At 51.2% G+C, this 18,497-nt stretch overlaps 1 protein-coding gene across 6 annotated transcripts in view; it reads right to left on the reverse strand.

Annotated features, from left to right (window-relative positions):
* Positions 1–18,497, reverse strand: part of paplna (papilin a, proteoglycan-like sulfated glycoprotein) — a 471,035-nt gene that overhangs the window by 139,595 nt on the left and 312,943 nt on the right. For all 6 annotated transcript variants that reach the window (XM_072487762.1, XM_072487759.1, XM_072487751.1 and 3 more), the window contains 2 exons: positions 6,205–6,412; positions 4,365–4,541 (listed from right to left, as the gene is read on the reverse strand). In XM_072487762.1, coding sequence (XP_072343863.1) covers positions 4,365–4,541; positions 6,205–6,412 — 385 coding nt within the window. The remainder of the gene's footprint in view (positions 1–4,364; positions 4,542–6,204; positions 6,413–18,497) is intronic.

Genomic DNA, 18,497 nt, shown 5'->3' on the forward strand with positions numbered 1-18,497 from the left:
TGTTTAACAGTAAGGCCAGGAGGTGGCGATACTGGTGGGTAAACAGGAGAGTTCCAAATGGACAGCTGTGGCGAACCAGAGGGCGGGGGTGTGTGTGTATGTGATAGCGACGGGGATGTAGGAAGGGAGGCTGGTAGCGCTGGTTAGCATATATTCCCCAAATTGGACAATGCTGGGTTTGTGAGGAAAATGCTAGTGGCCATACCAGATTTGGATATGGGGGGAGGGGTTCATCTGCAGGATAGGGAGTATTCATTCTTTTCATTGGTGCATAAGGTATATTGACTTTTTAGTGGTCGGGAAGGTGCTGCTCGCTGGGATGAAGGAGGTAGAGTATTCGCGATCATGATATTGGACCATGCTCCGTACTGGGTGGATGAACAGGTGAACAGGTGCCGGAATGTGGCGACTAGGGGCTTTTCGCAGTAAGTTCATTTGAAGCCTGCTTGCGACAATAAGCGATTTTCATTTCATATTTTTCATGTGGTCTTGGAGAAGGGTCCAGCCCAGAGACCGGTGTGGAGGCTGGGGGCGTCATTCTCCAACCCCCCCGCCGGGTCGGAGAATGGCCGTTGGCCGCCGTGAATCCCGCCCCCGCCCCCGCCGAAGTCTCCGCTCCCGGAGATTGGGCGGGGGCGGGGATCCAGCCGCGCCGGTTGGCGGGACCCCCCGCTGGATTCTCCGGCCCGGATGGGCCGAAGTCCCGCCCAGGAATTGCCTGTCCCGCCGACGTAAATCAAACCTGGTATTTACCGGCGGGACCAGGCGGCGTGGGCGGGCTCCGGGGTCCTGGGGGGGGGGCGCGGGGCGATCTGACCCTGGGGGGTGCCCCCACTGTGGCCTGGCCCGCGATCGGGGCCCACCGATCCGCGGGCGGGCCTGTGCCGTGGGGGCACTCTTTCCCTTCCGCCTCCGCAACGGCCTCGACCATGGCGGAGGCGGAAGAGACTCTCCCCACTGCGCATGCGCGGGAAACTTTCAGCGGCCGCTGACGCTCCCGCGCATGTGCGGGGAAACTGACAGCGGCCGCTGACGCTCCCGCGCATGCGCCGCATTTCCGCACCAGCTGGCGGGGCAACAAACGCCATTTCCGCCAGCTGGCGGGGCGGAAATCCCTCCGGCGTCGGCCTAGCCCCTCAATGTTGGGGCTAGGCCGCCAAAGATGCGGAGACTTCCGCACCTTTGGGCCGGCGCGATGCCCGTCTGATTGGCGCCAGTCGGCGGACATCCCGCCGTTGGGGGAGAATTTCGCCCTATATGTGGATTTGATGGCAGACCTGAATTATTGCACTTGGATGGGGAAGGTGATTGAGGAGTATGTGAAGTTTAACCGAAATGGGGAGGTCTCGGCTTCGGTGGTTTTGGAGGCGTTTAAGGCGGTACTGAGGGGGCGAGGTCATTTCATTCAAGGTGAAGGTGGATATGGAGGCGCGGGACGAACAGCAGCGGCTGCTAGAGGAGATTTTGGAGGTAGATGGATGTTATGCGGAGGACCTGGGACTTTGGTGAGGAGGAAGGAGTTGCAGGTGAAGTTTGATCTTCTATCCACGGGGAGGGCGGTTCGATAGGTGAGGTGAGCGCGGGGGCTTGTGTATGAGTATTGGTGAGTAGGCCAGTTGATTGCTGGCGGGCCAACTCCGTCGGCAGGCAGCAGCGAGAGAGATCGTGTGGACTAGGGATGGAACGGGCAGGTTGGTGGGGGCACCGGAGCAGGTGAATAAGGTGTTTGAAGACTTTTATAGAGATTTATAGGGGCTCGGACTTATGGAAGGGTGAGTGGGGGGCTGGAGCTTGGGGTGTCTGTACGTGGACGATCCGCTGCTGTACATCTTGGGCATGGGCTCGTCGGTGAGGGACATAATGGGGTTGCTAAGGAAATTTGGGGTGTTTTCAACTTAAGCTACATTAGGGAAGAGAGAATATTTTGTGGTGTCTTCTCCAGGTGCAGGTGGGAGCGGGAGAGCTGCCTTCCCGGGTAGCGCCAACTCATTTTAGGTATTTGGGAGTGCAGTTGGCAGGGGACTGGGCACAACTTCGTAAGCTTAACTTCACGAGCCTGGCGGGGAGGGTGAAGGAGGACTTGGTGCGATGGGATAGTCTCCCCTTGTCATTGGCAGACCGGGTGCAGGCAGTAAAAATGAACATCCTGCCAAGATTCTTGTTTCTGTTCCAGTGTCTGCTGGTCTTTTTGCCAAAGTCATTCTTTCGAGGGGTGGACCGGCTGGTCTCGTCATTTGTGTGGGCAGGGAAGGTAGCCAGGATAAGGAAGGCGGAGCTCCAAAGGGGTTTGGCCCTTCTGAACTTGTTACATAAATACTGGGCAGCAAATGCGGAGAAGATGCGGGGCTGGAGTAGCGAGACTGAGGCTTCGGATGGAGGCGGGTTTTTGTAAAGGGTCGAGGTTGGAGGCGCTGGCAACGGCGCCGCTACCTTTCGCCCCGGGGAAGTACTCGGGTACTACTGTGGTGGTAGCCACACTGAATATTTTGGGGCAATTGCGACAGCAATTCAAGTTGAGAACAAGTTTGAGGGTGATGCCGATGAGAGGGAATCATGGGTTTGAGCCAAGGAAGATGGATGCGTGGTTTCGGAGATGGGAGAAGAAAGGGGTGAAAGAGATGAAGTATCTGTTTTTGGAGGGGCGGTTCGCAAGCTTGGGGGAGTTGGCGGTGAAGTATGGGCTCCAGCGTGTGGAGGGCTTCAGGCTTATGCAGGTATGGAATTTCGCAAGAAAGGTCTTCCTGAACTTTGTGAGATTCGCAACGCTTGAGACGTTTTGCGAGATTCAACCGAACCTCCTGAGACATCGTGATGTGATCTAGCCTTCATTGGGTGAGATCCAGATATGCCTTTTTTAATTAGCCCCACTGCTCATTTTAATATGCAAGCGAAATTCTCCTGGCACCCGGGATCTAACGGCCTCCTCAACAAGGCCTCGACCAGACATCGTTTAGTACTGGTCCACACAAACGTGGACTGGGCGTAATGGCACCTGGGAGATGTTTACCAGGCCATTGGAGACTCCTGAGTGGTTGGGACAGGGCAGGTTGACATTTTGGCTCTTCCTCTGGTACCACTGCCAGCCTGCCTTGCCAAGGTGCCCAGGCGGCACTGCCAGTGTTATAGGGTGGCAATGCTAGGGTGCCTAGGTGACAGGGTGGCACTGCCAAGGGTTGGAGCCTGGGGGGGCTATGCCCATAAAAGGGGATGAAGGGGCTATGAAGGGTCGGGGTAAAGGTTGGGTATGAAGGGGCCTCACAAAGGTTGGGGTGGTGAAGGGTAGGGTTCCTGAAAGGTGGGGGCCCAAAAGGATGTGTGGGTAGGCCTGAATACCTCATAGCGGGGTGTCCTCACTTGGGGGCTGTGGAGTAATGGCCATGTGTGCGGGGTGATATTGTCCATGGATGGGGGGTATGAGGGACCCTCAAGCTCAAGAGATCAGGGCACCCTTTCAAAATGGCACCCTGATCTCTGAGGTGCTGGTCTCACCGGTGAGTTCAGCTCCCCATTGCTGAAAGTTTTTTCGAAGTGTGGGCTTGACCAGGGAGAAACTTACCAAGGTCCAAAAAAACAAATCCAGATCTGGATCGCACCCAAAAAGCCTGCGGGAAACACCCTGCCAAACACGCCCAAAATAGCAGTCATTGTTTGGGAGAATCATGCCCATTATGTTTAGACTTAGGTAAGAGGCCATGGGATCTGAGTGGGATAAAGATGATGTAATTAATAGGAGGAGCCAGGTCTGTCTGTAGTTTTGCAGTTTGATGTAGGTTTGGCAGTCTGTTGGGAGCTTTTAAGTTGAGCAGCAATTTTGTCAAATCCTGTCAAGTTCAGCAGGAGTCTGACAAAGACAGCAGGATCTGCAGGCTGGTGTTGAAAGGGTCTCTCTCTCTCTCTCTCTCCAAGCAGCCTTTCCAAGAAATCTATATGCAAGTATACAGCAAGTCACCCTGTGTTTGCTAACTTTATTTATAAGTGCTTTTTGCCCTGTCATGGGCTTTGCTTAATTGGCGATAGAGACAGCAAAAAAGGTTTCCTTTTGTTTTAAGAATTGTTTAACTGTTAATTCAAAAGCTATTTTCTGTGGTTCCTCATTTTTTAATAATAACGTTTGTTTTAATGTAACATATCCCTATTTGTCATTGAAATCTCTCCTGGAGCGAAGTATCCTTTCTTCACAGTTTTACAATTGAAAAATCATTGAGGCTCCTCACCTGGTTTCCTAATATAAATTGGGGTCTGGTCCGGAACCTTAACAAAACACACAAACGTATGCTGATCGGGTTTGTTGAACTAGGATGGGAGGGGGCTGGTGTGGAACATAAACACCAGGACAGTTTATGCTGTAAAAATGTATCACTTACCGAGCTCCAGGCTCCAATGTACCACGAGAAGATATCTCTGCAGGCGCCGAGCATGCAGGCCTGAGCTACCAAGGGTTTCGACCGAGAGGAACAGACAAAGTCTGGAAGCTGGTTTCCTGACTTTAACACACATGAGACAGACCTGGTCTGAATCCCCTCACCACATGTTACCGAACACTGCAACAGGGAACAGGAAGTACTTGCTGAATTAAAACAAGGACAATGTACAAGAGACAGACTGCTAACATCATTGGGCTGGATTCGGGGCAGCACGGTGGTACAGTGGTAGCACTGCTGCCTCATGGCGCTGATGTCCCAGGTTCGATCCTGGCTCTGGGTCACTGCCCGTGTGGAGTTTGCACATTCTCCCCGTGTTTGCGCGGGTTTCGCCCCCACAACAGGGTAGGCGAATTGGTCACGCAATTTAGCCCCTTATTTGGAAAAAAATTAATTGGGTACTCTAAATTTACAAAAAATAAAAAATCATTGGGCTGGATTCTCCCCTGGCGGGATTCTCTGTTGTGCTGGCAGCACGCCCACCTCCAGGGATTTCCCGACGGTGTGGGGCTGCCCACAATGGGAAACCCCACTGGCCAGTTGGTGGGACAGAGAATCCTGCTGCTGGCGGGGGCGGGACGAAGAATGCTGCCTCATTGTTCCTTACAAAGTTTTATTTAAATAGAACAAAGGGAACCTGAGGCATCCATTTGCTCATCTTTTGCTCCATATCTCTTGATACCTTACAAGGAGTGGAGTGTTCTGTTCATAAATTTACATTATTCAAGTGGATTTGAGACAAGATGGATATCTCTTTAAAAGAGGTAGCACAGACATGGTGGACCAAATGGCCTCTTTCTGGTCTGTGATAGCCTATGATTATGAAGTGCAGTCATTGCTGTTTTATAAACACAACCTTTAGCTCTGAATTCTTCACTACCACGGACTTCCACCCAACTTTCTCCAGTCTTCCTTTCGGAATCAGCCTGCTGAGATGTCACTGGTGATTAGGCTGACACTCCCACTGATGTACTGAGGGAGTGCTGCACTGCTGGGAGGTGCTGTCTTTCAGAGGAAATGTTAAGGCGAGGCCTTGTCTGAGGGAGATGCAAGAGATTGCAGGGGCACTAAGGTCATCCCCAGTCTGGCTGGATATATTCCAGCAGGTTACATCACAGTACCACCTGCCCGCAATAACTCCTTCCATTGGTTGCATAAAATGCCCATCCCCACAATGCACCATTTCCCCACCGTTGACAGCGACGGGACCAGAAGATCTCGGCACCGGCCAATGGCCGGCCGCTTTCCACAGCAGTGAAACACTCCATGGTGGGCATGGAAAATCCTACCCTTTGTCCTGATTGGATGATTCTTGACTTGTCACTGACTCGGTCTTTTTTTCATTCCAGATATTTTCTTCGACGAATAAGAAAAGCTGTTCAAAAGCTTTTGTAAAGCTGTTTTTTTTAAATGACTATTTTCTCCCGAATTGCTCCTAAAAATGTCCCAGATATTAATCTTTACTTTTTGTCGACTCCAGGACAGTTGGAAACCTTGAAGAGGAGGGGAGTTATCCACAGTGCCCCGGCTAATATTTATCCCTCAAACAATATCACTAAAACAGATTTCTGATCATGTTACTGTTTATGGGATCTTGCTGTGCACATAATGGCAGCCATCTCCCTATGTTGTAACAATGACTACACTTGGGAAGTATTTCACTGGCAGTAAAGTCCTGAGGACAGGGATGGTGCTAAAGAACTGCAAGATAATCCTTTCCCCAAAGCTCTTATTGTGGAAGGTGGTTTAACAGAGTGAACCGAGACGAGTATCTGAGACATACCTCGGACCAATGGCCAGAGCTCCAGGTGGCGCATTGCAGCATGTTGCAGGCCTGCTGACGGGTGGGTTTCACTGTGACTGCGGCACATTCCACATCGTCCCGGATTGCCTCACCTTGACCCCCCTCTGACAGGGTACAGAACACGGACCTTGTCTGCACCCCTCCCCCGCACGTCACTGAGCAGGTGCTCCATTCTCCTGTCTTCCAGCTGAATAATCGATCCAGAATAAACGTCAACATCAAGAAACACCTTACACTGATCCACATTCTCCACAACACTTTAACTGATTCCACTCACACCCGAAGCCCGAAGAGGTTCTTGATAACAGGCAATTTACAAACTCGGGCGGCCCAGGGTTTGATACAGGGTCTGATACAGGGTCTGGTGCAGGGTCTGTTACAGGGTCTGATACAGAGTCTGATACAGGGTCTGATACAGGGTCTGTTACAGGAACTGTTACAGGATCTGTTACAGGGTCTGATACTGGATCTGATACAGGGTCTGTTACAGGGTCTGATACAGGATCTGATACAGGGTCTGTTACAGGGTCTGTTACAGGGTCTGATACTGGATCTGATACAGGGTCTGATACAGGGTCTGATACAGGATCTGATACAGGGTCTGTTACAGGATCTGATACAGGGCCTGATGCAGGGTCTGATACAGGGTCTGATACAGGGTCTGATACAGCGTTTGATGCAGGGTCTGTTACAGGGTCTGTTACAGGGTCTGATACAGGGTCTGATAGAGGTCTGATAAAGGTCTGATACAGGATCTGATACAGGGTCTGTTACAGGATCTGTTACAGGATCTGATACAGGGTCTGATACAGGGCCTGATGCAGGGTCTGATACAGGGTCTGATACAGGGTCTGATACAGCGTTTGATGCAGGGTCTGATACAGGGTCTGTTACAGGGTCTGTTACAGGGTCTGTTACAGGGTCTGATACAGGGCCTGATGCAGGGTCTGATACAGGGTCTGATACAGCGTTTGATACAGCGTTTGATGCAGGGTCTGATACAGGGTCTGTTACAGGGTCTGTTACAGGGTCTGTTACAGGGTCTGATACAGGGTCTGATACAGCGTTTGATGCAGGGTCTGATACAGGGTCTGTTACAGGGTCTGTTACAGGGTCTGATACAGGGTCTGATACAGGGTCTGATACAGCGTTTGATGCAGGGTCTGTTACAGGGTCTGTTACAGGATCTGATACAGGGTCTGATACAGGGTCTGATACAGGGTCTGATACAGGGTCTGATACAGCGTTTGATGCAGGGTCTGTTACAGGGTCTGATACAGGGTCTGATAAAGGTCTGATACAGGATCTGATGCAGGGTCTGTTACAGGATCTGTTACAGGATCTGATACAGGGCCTGATACAGGGTTTGATACAGAACTGATACAGGGTCTGATTACAGGGTCTGTTACAAGATCTGTTACAGGGTCTGATAAAGGGTCTGGTACAGAGTCTGATACAGGGGGCGAGATTCTCCCCTACCCGTCGGGGCGGGGGGTCCCGGCAGGATGGAGTGGCGTGAACGACTCCGGCGTTGGGCCGCCCCAAAGGTGCGGAGTCCGCACCTTTAGGGGCCAAGCCCTCACCTTTAGGGGCTTGGCCTGCGCCGGAGTGGTTGCTGTCCCGCCGGCTGGCGTGGAAGGCCTTTGGCACCACGCCAGCCGGGGCCGAAGGGGCTCCGCCGGCCTGCGGAAGTCCGCGCATGCGCGCGAGTGTCAGCGGCTGTTGATGTCATCCCCGCGCATGCACGGGGGGGGGGGGGTCACCTCTGCATCGGCCATCGCGGAGGGGAAACAGTGCCGCCACGGCACAGGCCCGCCCGCGGATCGGTGGGCCCCGATCGCGGGCCAGGCTACCGTGGTGGCACCCCCGGGGCCAGATCGCCCAACGCTCCCCCCCCCCCCAGGACCCCGGACGCTTGCGCCGCCTGGTCCCGCCGGTAAGGGAGGTGGTCTAATTCACGCCGGCGAGACCGGCATTACAGCAGCGGGACTTCGGCCCATCGCGGGATGGAGAATCGCCGGGGGGGGGGGGGGGGGGGCCCACCGACTGGCACAGCGCGATTCCCGTCCCCGCCGAATCTCCGGTACTGGAGAATTCGGCAGCCGGTGGCAGCGGCGGGATGCACGCCGCCCCCCAGCGATTCTCCGACCCCGCGGGGGGGGGTCGGAGAATCCCGCTCAGGGTCGGATACAGGGTCTGTTATAGAGTCTGATACAGAGTCTGATACAGGGTCTGTTACAGAGTCTGATACAGGGTCTGATACAGGGTCTGATACAGGGTCTGATACAGGGTCTGTTATAGAGTCTGATACAGAGTCTGATACAGGGTCTGATACAGGGTCTGTTACAGGAACTGTTACAGGGTCTGTTATAGAGTCTGATACAGAGTCTGATACAGGGTCTGTTACAGAGTCTGATACAGGGTCTGATACAGGGTCTGATACAGGGTCTGATACAGGGTCTGTTATAGAGTCTGATACAGAGTCTGATACAGGGTCTGATACAGGGTCTGATACAGGGTCTGATACAGGGTCTGATACAGGGTCTGATACAGGGTCTGTTATAGAGTCTGATACAGAGTCTGATACAGGGTCTGATACAGGGTCTGATACAGGGTCTGTAAAAGAGTCTGATACATAGTCTGATACAGAGTCTGATACAGGGTCTGTTACAGAGTCTGATACAGGGTCTGATACAGGGTCTGATACAGGGTCTGATACAGGGTCTGTTATAGAGTCTGATACAGAGTCTGATACAGGGTCTGATACAGGGTCTGATACAGGGTCTGTTATAGAGTCTGATACAGAGTCTGATACAGAGTCTGATACAGGGTCTGTTACATAATCTGATACAGGGTCTGATACAGGGTCTGATACAGGTTCTGATACAGGGTCTGTTACAGAGTCTGTTATAGAGTCTGATACAGAGTCTGATACAGAGTCTGATACAGGGTCTGTTACAGAGTCTGATACAGGGTCTGATACAGGGTCTGATACAGGGTCTGTTATAGAGTCTGATACAGAGTCTGATACAGGGTCTGATACAGGGTCTGTTACAGGGTTTGATACAGGGTCTGTTAAAGGGTCTGATACAGGGTCTGATACACGGTCTGTTACAGGGTTTGATACAGGGTCTGTTAAAGGGTCTGATACAGGGTCTAATAATAATAATAATCTTTATTATTGTCACAAGTAGGCTTACATTAACACTGTAATGAAGTGACTGTGAAAAGCCCCTGGTCGCCACACTCCGGCGCCTGTTCGGGTTCACAGAGGGTGAATTCAGAATGTCCAATTCACCTAACAAGTCTTTTGAGACTTGTGGGAGGAAACCGGAGCACCCGGAGGAAACCCACACAAACAAGAGGAGAACGCGCAGACTCCTCACAGACAGTGACCCAAGCGGGAATCGAACCTGGAACCCTGGCGCTGTGAAGCAACAGTGCTAACCACGTGCTATCATACTGCCGGATTTGATACAGGGTCTGATATAGGACGGGATTCTCCGACCCCCCCACCGGGTCGGAGAATCCACAGGGGGCGGCGTGAATCCCGCCACGCCGCTCCGACTCCGGCCTCTGTATTCTCCGGCGCCGGTTTTCAGGCGGGGATCACGCCATGCCGTTGGCAGCGCCCCCCCGGCAATTCTCCGGGCCCCGATGGGCCGAGCGGCCGTCCATCTTTGGCCAGTCCCGCCAGCGTGGATTGGACATGGTCCCACATGACGGGACCTGGCAGGTAAGTCGGCTGGGGCGGTCCTCGGGGGTGCGCAGGGGGATCCGACCCTGGGGGGGGCCCCACAGTGGCCTGGCCCGCGTTCGGGGCCCAACCGATCTGCAGGCCGCCCTGTGCCGTGGGGGCACTTCTCCCTTCCGCGCTGGCCCCTGTAGGGTTCTGCCATGGCCGGCGCGGAGAAGACACCACCCTGCGCATGCGCCAGAATACGCAGGCCGGTTTGCGCATGCGCTGAACCACACCTGCGGTTCTGTGCATGCGCTAACTCGCGCAGTCCCTTCTGCGCCGGCTGGCGTGGCGCCAGACTGATCGGCCCGACGCCAGAGTGGTTCGCTCCATTTTGTACACCAGCGTCAGGCATCGCGCTGATTCGGGAGAATCCCGCCTATAGAGTCTGATACAGGGCCTGATACAGGGTTTGATACAGGGTCAGATACAGTGTCTGATACACGGTCTGATACACGGTCCGATACACTGTTTGACTCCGTATCTGATACAGGGTTTGATACAGAGTCTGATGCAGGGTCTGGCACAGGGTCTGATATAGGATCTGATACAGGGTCTGATACGATCGATTCAGCTGCGACATTGAGGGTTTGCTGAAGTCAGATAATCCTGTACATTAGGGTAAGGATGTATCAAAGTGTGGACATTGTGAAGAAATGGCAGGTATCCAATAATACGTGGAGAAAATCGATTCTGTTTAATTGTGGGAACAGGCTCGGGGTCTTTTCTCAAAGCAAGGCTGAAGGGTTATCTCATGGGGGCCTCAAAACTATGAAGGAGTTTTGATGGGGTAGACATATTTCCCATTTGTGCAGGAGTCAAAAACTAGGGCCTGAAATATAAGCTAAGTCATCAATAAACCCAATCGAGAATTCAGAAGGAACTTCTTTGTCCAGAGGGCAGTGACAGAGTCAAACCTGCTAGCACATGGAGTGATTAAGGTGAATCGCACAGAAACAAAGAAGAGGATTCGAGATACGTATATGAGGGAGAAATAAATAGGAGCAGAAATTTGCTGATGGGAGATGCTGGGAGGTTTGTGTAAAGCGTAAACACCAAATATTTATGCACAGAATGTTGCTGTGTTGTAAACTCAATGCAATTTCATATAAAATTAAACTGAAACTGAAAACCGTGGAAATGCTGTATGTTTCAGACATTCCCATGGCCTACACATAACCTCCTCAGACAGGGTGTATGAAGGTCATGGAACCATTACTGTTAAATAACTATATCTACAATCCAAAAACCATGAAGGTCACTCAGCTCTCACATTCCAATTAGACATCACACATCTGGATTCAAAGAACAAGAACATGGAAAATGGGCAGAACCTCTCCCGTCTTATCTGAGGCACTCCACAAATAACATCAGCGTTCTCAATTTCAGCAAAATACACAATGAAGGAATTGTGGGGGAAATTGTGACCCTTTGGAAAGGAAGAGCTGGGACGATCAATATTGACATTCGTGTAAAAAATCATTCTGGAACTGGCATTAGTGATTGGGAGGAAATGAGAAGCTACGGTGTAGCGATTGGGGTAAAGACAGACGTCTATACAGACAGACAGGTACACACACACACAGACATACACACAGACATATGCATGTACACAGACACACAATATTATATACATATCTACATACATAAGATATACACACACATAAACAATGACATATGCACAAACACATTGTAATGGTCCTGTTGGTTTCCTTATTTGCCTTTTTTGCCGTTATCATTTTTGATCCATGGATGTTTAATGGACATGTACCTTTAAGTCAAGTAGCAGAGAGAATGAAGAATTCAAGAAATTGCAACATAGTATGTGGTGCTGCTAGCTTTGGACAACAGAGCCCAGACTTTGTGGTGGGGTGGGACTTGGTTCGATTTGTTGGCTGGTGGCCAAAAATCCATATTCTGCCCAGTAACAGGTGGTGATTGGGTCCTACTCGAGTGGAATGGTTTTCAGAGTCACAAGGAGCTCAGTGTTGGGTTCTGGACACTGAAGAAAAAGGAGCTGAGTGCCTACTCTCGATATCTCCCGCTCTCTCTCTACGCCCCCCCCCACCCCAAAAATGAGGCGAGCCGCTGTCCTCCTGCATCTACAGAGAACCTGAATGAATCTACAGTGAAAACATTACAGGATACAAATGGAGATCTGGATCTGAAAGCTCACTTTAAAGGAAGATGTGCTTAAAGATAACCATCTGAAACAAAGACTCTTTTTCCTTTTCCTTTTACTTCGTATTTCACCCCTCTCTTCCCCTTTGTATTTGTCTATCGTGAATGTGTGTGTGTGTGTCAGTGTGTGTGTGTGTTAGTGTGTGTGTGTGTCAGTGTGTCTGTGTGTGACTGTAAGTGTATGTCTGTGCGTGTGTGTCAGTGTGTGTGTGTCTGTGCGTGTGTGTCAGTGTGTGTGTGTCAGTGCGTGTGTGTGTCAGTGCGTGTGTGTGTCAGTGCGTGTGCGTGTCAGTGTGTGTGTGTCAGTGTGTGTGTGTGTCAGTGTGTGTGTGTGTCAGTGTGTGTGTGTCAGTGTGTGTGTGTCTGTGCGTGTGTGTCAGTGTGTGTGTGTCAGTGCGTGTGTGTCAGTGCGTGTGTGTGTCAGTGCGTGTGTGTGTCAGTGCGTGTGCGTGTCAGTGTGTGTGTGTCAGTGTGTGTGTGTGTCAGTGTGTGTGTGTGTCAGTGTGTGTGTGTCAGTGTGTGTGTGTGTGGGTGCGCGTGTGTCAGTGCGTGTGTGTGTGTCAGTGAGTGTGTGTGTGTGTGTGTCAATGTGCGTGTCAGTGTGTGTGTGTCAGTGTGTGTGTTTGTCAGTGTGTGTGTGTGTCAGTGTGTGTGTCAGTGTGTCTGTGTGTGACTGTAAGTGTATGCCTGTGTTTGTGTGTGTGTGTGTTTGTCAGTGTGTATGTGTGCGCGTGTGTGTCAGTGTGTGTGTGTGTCAGTACGTGTGTGTGTGTCAGTGTGTGTGTGTGTTTGTCAGTGCGTGAGTGTGTGTGTGTGAGTGTGTGTGTGTCAGTGTGTGTGTCTGTGTGTGACTAAGTGTATGTCTGTGTTTGTGTGTCTGTGTGCATGTTTGTCAGTGTGTATGTGTGTGTCAGTGTGTGTGTCAGTGTGTCAGTGTGTGTGTGTGTCAGTGTGTGTGTCAGTGTGTCTGTGTGTGGCTGAAAGTGTATGTCTGTGCATGTATGTGTGTCTGGCAGTGTGTGTCAGTGTGTGTGTGTGTGTGTGTGTATTTGTCAGTGAGTGTGTGTGTGTCAGTGTGTGTCAGTGTGCGTGCGTGTGTGTGCATATGTCAGTGTGCGTGTGTCAGTGTGTGTGTGTCAATGTGCGTGTGTGTCAATGTGTGTGTGTCAGTGTGTGTGTTTGTCAGTGTGTGTGTCAGTGTGTCTGTGTGTGACTGTAAGTGTATGTCTGTGTGTGTGTGTTTGTGTGTGTGTGTGTGTTTGTCAGTGTGTGTGTGCGCGTGTGTGTCAGTGTGTGTGTGTGTCAGTACGTGTGTGTGTGTCAGTGTGTGTGTGTGTTTGTCAGTGCGTGAGTGTGTGTGTGTGAGTGTGTGTGTGTCAGTGTGTGTGTCTGTGTGTGACTAAGTGTATGTCTGTGTGTGTGTGTCTGTGTGCGTGTGTGTCAGTGTGTGTGCGTGTTTGTCAGTGTGTGTGTGTCAGTGTGTGTGTCAGTGTGTCAGTGTGTGTGTGTGTGTCAGTGTGTGTGTCAGTGTGTCTGTGTGTGACTGAAAGTGTATGTCTGTGTGTGTCTGTGCATGTATGTGTGTCTGCGTGTGTCTGGCAGTGTGTGTGTGTGTATTTGTCAGTGAGTGTGTGTGTGTCAGTGTGTGTCGGTGTGCGTGCGTGTGTGTGCATATGTCAGTGTGCGTGTGTCAGTGTGTCTGTGTCTGTGTGTGTGTGTGTGTCAGTGTGCGTGTGTGTCAGTGTGTCAGTGTGTGACTGTAAGTGTATGTCTGTGCGAGTGTCTGTGTCTGTGTGTGTGTGCCAGTGTGTGTGTCAGCGTGTCTGTGTGTGACTGAAAGTGTATGTCTGTGTGTGTCTGTCTGTGTGTGTCAGTGCGTGTGTGTGTGTGTCAGTGTGTGTATTTGTCTGTGTGTGTGTGTCAGTGTGTGTGTGTGTATTTGTCAGTGTGTGTGTCAGTGTGCATCAGTGTGTGTGTGCGTGTGTGTATAACTGTGTGTCTATGTGTGCGTCAGTGTGCGTGTGTCAGTGTGTGTGTGTGTGTCAGTGTGTGTGTGCATGTGTGTCAGTGTGCTTGTGTGTGCGTGTGTCAGTGTGTGTGTGTGCCAGTGTGTGTGTGTCACCGTGTGTGTGTCAGTGTGTGTGTGTCACCGTGTGTGTGTCAGTGTGTGTGTGTGTGGGTGCGCGTGTGTCAGTGCGTGTGTGTGTGTCAGTGTGTGTGTGTCAGTGTGTGTGTGTGTCAGTGCGTGTGTGTGTGTCAGTGTGTGTGTATCAGTGTGTGTGTGTCAGTGTGTGTCGGTGTGCGTGCGTGTGTGTGCATATGTCAGTGTGCGTGTGTCAGTGTGTGTGTGTCTGTGTGTGTGTGTGTGTCAGTGTGCGTGTGTGTCAGTGTGTCAGTGTGTGACTGTAAGTGTATGTCTGTGCGAGTGTCTGTGTCTGTGTGTGTGTGCCAGTGTGTGTGTCAGCGTGTCTGTGTGTGACTGAAAGTGTATGTCTGTGTGTGTCTGTCTGTGTGTGTCAGTGCGTGTGTGTGTGTGTCAGTGTGTGTATTTGTCTGTGTGTGTGTGTCAGTGTGTGTCAGTGTGTGTGTGTGTATTTGTCAGTGTGTGTGTCAGTGTGCATCAGTGTGTGTGTGCGTGTGTGTATAACTGTGTGTCTATGTGTGCGTCAGTGTGCGTGTGTCAGTGTGTGTGTGTGTGTCAGTGTGTGTGTGCATGTGTGTCAGTGTGCTTGTGTGTGCGTGTGTCAGTGTGTGTGTGTGCCAGTGTGTGTGTGTCACCGTGTGTGTGTCAGTGTGTGTGTGTCACCGTGTGTGTGTCAGTGTGTGTGTGTGTGGGTGCGCGTGTGTCAGTGCGTGTGTGTGTGTCAGTGTGTGTGTGTCAGTGTGTGTGTGTCAGTGCGTGTGTGTGTGTCAGTGTGTGTGTATCAGTGTGTGTGTGTCAGTGTGTGTGTGTCACCGTGTGTGTGTGTCAGTGTGTGTGTGTCAGTGTGTGTGTGTGTCAGTGCGTGTGTGTGTGTCAGTGTGTGTCAGTGTGTGTGTGTCACCGTGTGTGTGTGTCAGTGTGTGTGTGTCAGTGTGTGTGTGTCACCGTGTGTGTGTCTGTGTGTGTGTGTCAGTGTGTGTGTGTCAATGTGTGTGTCAGTGTGTGTGTGTGTGTGTGTCAGTGTGCGTGTGTGTCAGTGTGTGACTGTAAGTGTATGTATGTGCGTGTGTCTGTGTCTGTGTGTGTGTGTCAGTGTGTGTGTGTGTCAGTGTGTGTGTGTCAGTGTGTGTGTGTGTGGGTGCGCGTGTGTCAGTGCGTGTGTGTGTCAGTGAGTGTGTGTGTGTGTCAATGTGCGTGTCAGTGTGTGTGTCAGTGTGTGTGTTTGTCAGTGTGTGTGTGTGTCAGTGTGTGTGTCAGTGTGTCTGTGTGTGACTGTAAGTGTATGTCTGTGTGTGTGTGTATGTGTTTGTCAGTGTGTATGTGTGTGTGTGTGCGCGTGTGTGTCAGTGTGTGTGTGTGTCAGTACGTGTGTGTCAGTGTGTGTGTGTGTGTGTTTGTCAGTGCGTGAGTGTGTGCGTGTGAGTGTGTGTGTGTCAGTGTGTGTCTGTGTGTGACTAAGTGTATGTCTGTGTGTGTGTGTCTGTGTGTGTGTGTGTCAGTGTGTGTGCGTGTTTGTCAGTGTGTATGTGTGTGTCAGTGTGTGTGTCAGTGTGTCTGTGTGACTGAAAGTGTATGTCTGTGTGTGTCTGTGCATGTATGTGTGTCTGGCAGTGTGTGTCAGTGTGTGTGTGCGTGTGTGTGTATTTGTCAGTGAGTGTGTGTGTGTCAGTGTGCGTGCGTGTATGTGCATATGTCAGTGTGCGTGTGTCAGTGTGTGTGTGTCAATGTGCGTGTGTGTCAATGTGTGTGTGTCAGTGTGTGTGTTTGTCAGTGTGTGTGTGTCAGTGTGTCTGTGTGTGACTGTAAGTGTATGTCTGTGTGTTTGTGTGTGTGTGTTTGTCAGTGTGTATGTGTGTGTGTGTGCGCGTGTGTGTCAGTGTGTGTGTGTGTGTCAGTACGTGTGTGTGTGTTTGTCAGTGCGTGAGTGTGTGTGTGTGAGTGTGTGCGTGTGTCAGTGTGTGTGTCTGTGTGTGACTAAGTGTATGTCTGTGTGTGTGTGTGTCTGTGTGCGTGTGTGTCAGTGTGTGTGCGTGTTTGTCAATGTGTATGTGTGTGTCAGTGTGTGTGTCAGTTTGTGTGTGTGTCAGTGTGTCTGTGTGTGACTGAAAGTGTATGTCTGTGTGTGTCTGTGCATGTATGTGTGTCTGCATGTGTCTGGCAGTGTGTGTGTGTGTGTGTGTATTTGTCAGTGAGTGTGTGTGTGTCAGTGTGTGTCGGTGTGCGTGCGTGTGTGTGCATATGTCAGTGTGCGTGTGTCAGTGTGCGTGTGTCAATGTGCGTGTGTGTGTCAGTGTGTGTGTGTGTGTGTCAGTGTGCGTGTGTGTCAGTGTGTCAGTGTGTGACTGTAAGTGTATGTCTGTGCATGTGTCTGTGTCTGTCTGTGTGTGCCAGTGTGTGTGTCAGCGTGTCTGTGTGTGACTGAAAGTGTATGTCTGTGTGTGTCTGTGCGTGTGTGTGTCTGTCTGTGTGTGTCAGTGCGTGTGTCTGTGTGTGTGTCAGTGTGTGTATTTGTCTGTGTGTGTGTGTCAGTGTGTGTCAGTGTGTGTTTGTGTATTTGTCAGTGTGTGTGTGTGTATATGTGTCAGTGTGTGCGTCAGTGTGTGTGTGTGTGTCAGTGTGCATCAGTGTGTGTGTGCGTTTGTGTATAACTGTGTGTCTGTGTGTGCGTCAGTGTGTGTGTGTCAGTGTGTGTGTGTGTGTCAGTGTGTGTGTGCATGTGTGTCAGTGTGCTTGTGTGTGCGTGTGGCAGTGTGTGTGTGTGTCAGTGTGTGTGTGTCACCGTGTGTGTGTCAGTGTGTGTGTGTCACCGTGTGTGTGTCAGTGTGTGTGTGTGTGGGTGCGCGTGTGTCAGTGCGTGTGTGTGTGTCAGTGTGTGTGTGTCAGTGCGTGTGTGTGTGTCAGTGTGTGTGTGTCAGTGTGTGTGTGTCACCGTGTGTGTGTGTCAGTGTGTGTGTGTCACCGTGTGTGTGTCAGTGTGTGTGTGTCAGTGTGTGTGTGTCACCGTGTGTGTGTCAGTGTGTGTGTGTGTCAGTGCGTGTGTGTGTGTCAGTGTGTGTGTGTCAGTGTGTGTGTCACCGTGTGTGTGTGTCAGTGTGTGTGTGTGTCAGTGCGTGTGTGTGTGTCAGTGTGTGTGTCAGTGTGTGTGTGTCAGTGTGTGTGTGTGCCAGTGTGTGTGTGTGTGTCAGTGTGTGTGTGTGTCAGTGTGTGTGTGTCACCGTGTGTGTGTGTCAGTGTGTGTGTGTCACCGTGTGTGTGTGTCAGTGTGTGTGTGTCAATGTGCGTGTGTGTGTCAGTGTGTGTGTGTGTGTCAGTGTGCGTGTGTGTCAGTGTGTGTGTGTGTGTGTGTATTTGTCAGTGAGTGTGTGTGTGTCAGTGTGTGTCGGTGTGCGTGCGTGTGTGTGCATATGTCAGTGTGCGTGTGTCAGTGTGCGTGTGTCAATGTGCGTGTGTGTGTCAGTGTGTGTGTGTGTGTGTCAGTGTGCGTGTGTGTCAGTGTGTCAGTGTGTGACTGTAAGTGTATGTCTGTGCATGTGTCTGTGTCTGTCTGTGTGTGCCAGTGTGTGTGTCAGCGTGTCTGTGTGTGACTGAAAGTGTATGTCTGTGTGTGTCTGTGCGTGTGTGTGTCTGTCTGTGTGTGTCAGTGCGTGTGTCTGTGTGTGTGTCAGTGTGTGTATTTGTCTGTGTGTGTGTGTCAGTGTGTGTCAGTGTGTGTTTGTGTATTTGTCAGTGTGTGTGTGTGTATATGTGTCAGTGTGTGCGTCAGTGTGTGTGTGTGTGTCAGTGTGCATCAGTGTGTGTGTGCGTTTGTGTATAACTGTGTGTCTGTGTGTGCGTCAGTGTGTGTGTGTCAGTGTGTGTGTGTGTGTCAGTGTGTGTGTGCATGTGTGTCAGTGTGCTTGTGTGTGCGTGTGGCAGTGTGTGTGTGTGTCAGTGTGTGTGTGTCACCGTGTGTGTGTCAGTGTGTGTGTGTCACCGTGTGTGTGTCAGTGTGTGTGTGTGTGGGTGCGCGTGTGTCAGTGCGTGTGTGTGTGTCAGTGTGTGTGTGTCAGTGCGTGTGTGTGTGTCAGTGTGTGTGTGTCAGTGTGTGTGTGTCACCGTGTGTGTGTGTCAGTGTGTGTGTGTCACCGTGTGTGTGTCAGTGTGTGTGTGTCAGTGTGTGTGTGTCACCGTGTGTGTGTCAGTGTGTGTGTGTGTCAGTGCGTGTGTGTG

This window comes from Scyliorhinus torazame, chromosome 2 (genome assembly GCF_047496885.1).
Source record: "Scyliorhinus torazame isolate Kashiwa2021f chromosome 2, sScyTor2.1, whole genome shotgun sequence".
Classification (NCBI taxonomy): Eukaryota; Metazoa; Chordata; class Chondrichthyes; order Carcharhiniformes; family Scyliorhinidae; genus Scyliorhinus; species Scyliorhinus torazame.